This window comes from Tursiops truncatus, chromosome 17 (assembly GCF_011762595.2).
Source record: "Tursiops truncatus isolate mTurTru1 chromosome 17, mTurTru1.mat.Y, whole genome shotgun sequence".
NCBI lineage: Eukaryota > Metazoa > Chordata > Mammalia > Artiodactyla > Delphinidae > Tursiops > Tursiops truncatus.
The window spans coordinates 27,973,881-27,976,798 of NC_047050.1; the positions used below are offsets into that span (position 1 = coordinate 27,973,881).

The 2,918-nt window shown below is 30.8% G+C and overlaps 1 protein-coding gene across 6 annotated transcripts in view; it reads left to right on the forward strand.

Moving 5' to 3' along the window:
- Positions 1–2,078, forward strand: part of LRRCC1 (leucine rich repeat and coiled-coil centrosomal protein 1) — a 34,717-nt gene extending 32,639 nt beyond the window's left edge. For all 6 annotated transcript variants that reach the window (XM_019926300.3, XM_019926302.3, XM_019926307.3 and 3 more), the window contains one exon: positions 1,705–2,078. In XM_019926300.3, the coding sequence (XP_019781859.1) occupies positions 1,705–1,827 (123 nt within the window). In that variant the 3' untranslated portion in view covers positions 1,828–2,078. The remainder of the gene's footprint in view (positions 1–1,704) is intronic.
- The last annotated feature ends 840 nt before the right edge of the window (positions 2,079–2,918 follow it).

A 2,918-nucleotide genomic window follows, 5' to 3' on the forward strand; every position in this document is an offset into this window, starting at 1 on the left:
GCCAGACCAAAATGTCGGTAATACTTAGATTAGGTGCAGAATATAATTTTAATGAAACCAAGATTATAAGTTTGATTCTGATGTGCACCTGCTCCATGAACTCTGGATAAAAATTTCTGTATCCCTAGCCAATTTCAGCTGGAAGCCCCTTTGGTTACACATAGGCAAGATGAGAATGTGAATGTATTAAATACAATCCATCACTACCTAGGACAAGTTCTCAAGGAGTGTTTTATTATCAGTTAGGGTTCAAAACTATCAAATTTCTCATTTTAATATCATTGACAAAGGAATGGGTTAGGATGATAATAAATCAGAGGCAAACATCAAAATTACCTGCAGAGCTTTTTAATAATACATATGCATGTGCTTCCCCCTCAGACTTTCATTCACTAAGACTGGGATCAGACCCAGGTATTTTTCTCAACAGGTGCTTCTGATATGACCCCTCTGTTAAGATCCACTAGATGAGCAGACAGTTACAAATTTCCATTTTTCCCTGATTTTGAAGTAATAATAAGAAACAGATAAAAGTCTTTAAGACTGGAGATTTATAAATCAGCAACTGGAAAAGGAAAAGAGTTAATAGAAAAGGAAAGTGATACTTCATATATTATAATCAAGGTTGTATAATTAAATGACATTACTATCAGGAGTCTGTGTAACCAGAAAGGGGGATTTAGGTCTTTGGAAATAATCACAATGAATAAGGAAATATAACTTGTTCAAAATTTAGTTCTTTATTTCATTTCAAGTTAACAGATGTTTCAGATATTTTATTTAAAATCTACCGATCGTTGAACAAGAGTACATTAGGTATTACTAAATAAAGTATAAAATTAGGCCTTTAGCTAAAAGGAAAATACTGTGTTTGATTATGGACATCTTGCCAATATGATGTAATATCGAAGGGAGGTGTTTGTTAGAGAATAGAAAAATTTCACCAAAGCTTAAATGCGGTAATCATGAAAAAAAAATTGTAAGGCATCACATAGAGGGGATCATTTAAATTAGGAAAAATGTTTTCAAAGGGAAAAAAATTAGGAAGTCTGTATTAGAGATTAGGAAGAGGGAAGTAAACAGAAAGGGATGATGATACTGGTAATACTCTCAGGAATGTTGTATGATAGGAGAGAGTTTCAAGCAGAAATTAATAGTATCAAATACATTGAATCCTAGGAGAATGTAGGTTAACAATAAAATCATAAGATGATCTCTCAAAAATATGGTCATTTATAACCACCACCAGCAATTTTAGAAATGCAGTGTTTAAATTAAAGAGTTTCTTTGGAAACGGAGGTTGTTTCAGTTTTTAAAGTCAAATTCATGATTCAGCATTCATAATCAGCACAGGACAGTGGAAAGATTAAGTCAGAAGACTGGGTATCATCCAAATATGCTCCTGAGAAGCTACACAACTTGAACAAGTTTTCTAAATTATAAAATAGAGTTAAAATAAATTACCATGTGTTAATCACAAGAACCTATGAGAAATAAATGGATAATACACATGTAAGTACTTTGTATACAGTATAACATTTTCCCTATTAGTATTTGAACAAGTTAACATTTTATTAACCTCTGCTTTAAATGGACATCACAAAATACAAAATGTATAAGAATAAATTTTTCACTTTTTTGCATTTTTTAAAATACATTTTCATTAAGAAATGTAAATGTTATAAAATTTATATGTTGATTTAGGTTCATCAAGTTGAAGAAGAAATGCGTGGACTTCTGGAAGAAACATGCAAGAACAAAAAAGCAATGGAAATAAAAATTAAGCAACTTGCTTTTGCTCTAAATCAAATTCAGCAAGAAATGTGATGGTTCTGAGAATGGATTGAATTGAAATGAACCAGCAGACCTATTGTAAAAATGATTAAATATTGTGATAGTAGTAACTGCTATGACTTTGAAATGTCTTTTTCTACACATTTCATTCTGATTATATTTTAAAAGACTTGATCAAGTATTTATTAATTGTATATGTAGGGTTTTTTATAATAAGTTGTTGACAATTATGTGTATTAGAAAAACCTACCAAAATAACTAAACTTAAAACACTTTTTCTTGTTTCTGTGCTGTACATTGTTTGCTAATTACACATTTGCCTATGAGGGAAAGTATTTTAATATTGTTGTTAACCTTACTGTGTTGATGAAGAACTAATTATATTTATTGGTTGTCCTTTAGTTGACATAGCACCATTCTTTTGAAAGGCTCATAAATGTAGCTAAAAAATATTTTAAATCTGTATAAGGGATGTGGTATTTTTAAGAATGCATATGTAAGTATCTCCACATCACTCATAATGACCCCTTTTTATATAATGCATATGACTTTTTCATTAAAGATTACATTTAAGGTTTTATAAACATTGTCTCAAGAGGAACACTACTGTTCCACTGTCATTCTCTCATTTTTCCTTTTTAGTTACTATTTATGAAGAGAATTCTTATTTTGTAACTGGAAACCGTTTTCTTCCATTTCATATCAGTTCACTTATTACTATTTCACTTTTGTCATCTCTTATGTTCCTCTGTATTCAGAACAAAGATCTAAATACTATTCTCCTTACTATTTCTGAAAGAATATAATACCTAATTCTTAACTAATAGCCAGTGAACCAAGTTTTGAAAATTAAATGGAATCAGAAAAAATGTAAAGAGAGGGCCCCATTTTGTTATAGGCAAGATTTATACTGAAATCCGTGGGACATCAAGCATGTCAATATATGTAATGGGAGTCTGTGGAGGAGGGGAGGACATAAGAAATATTGGGGAAAATAATAGCTGAAAACTTCCTAAATTTGATGAAAAAGATTAACCTATAGATTCAAGAACTTCAGTAAAACCCAGGATAAGCACAAAGAGAACCACACCTAGACACTTAAGAGTCAAACTGTTGGGAAAATC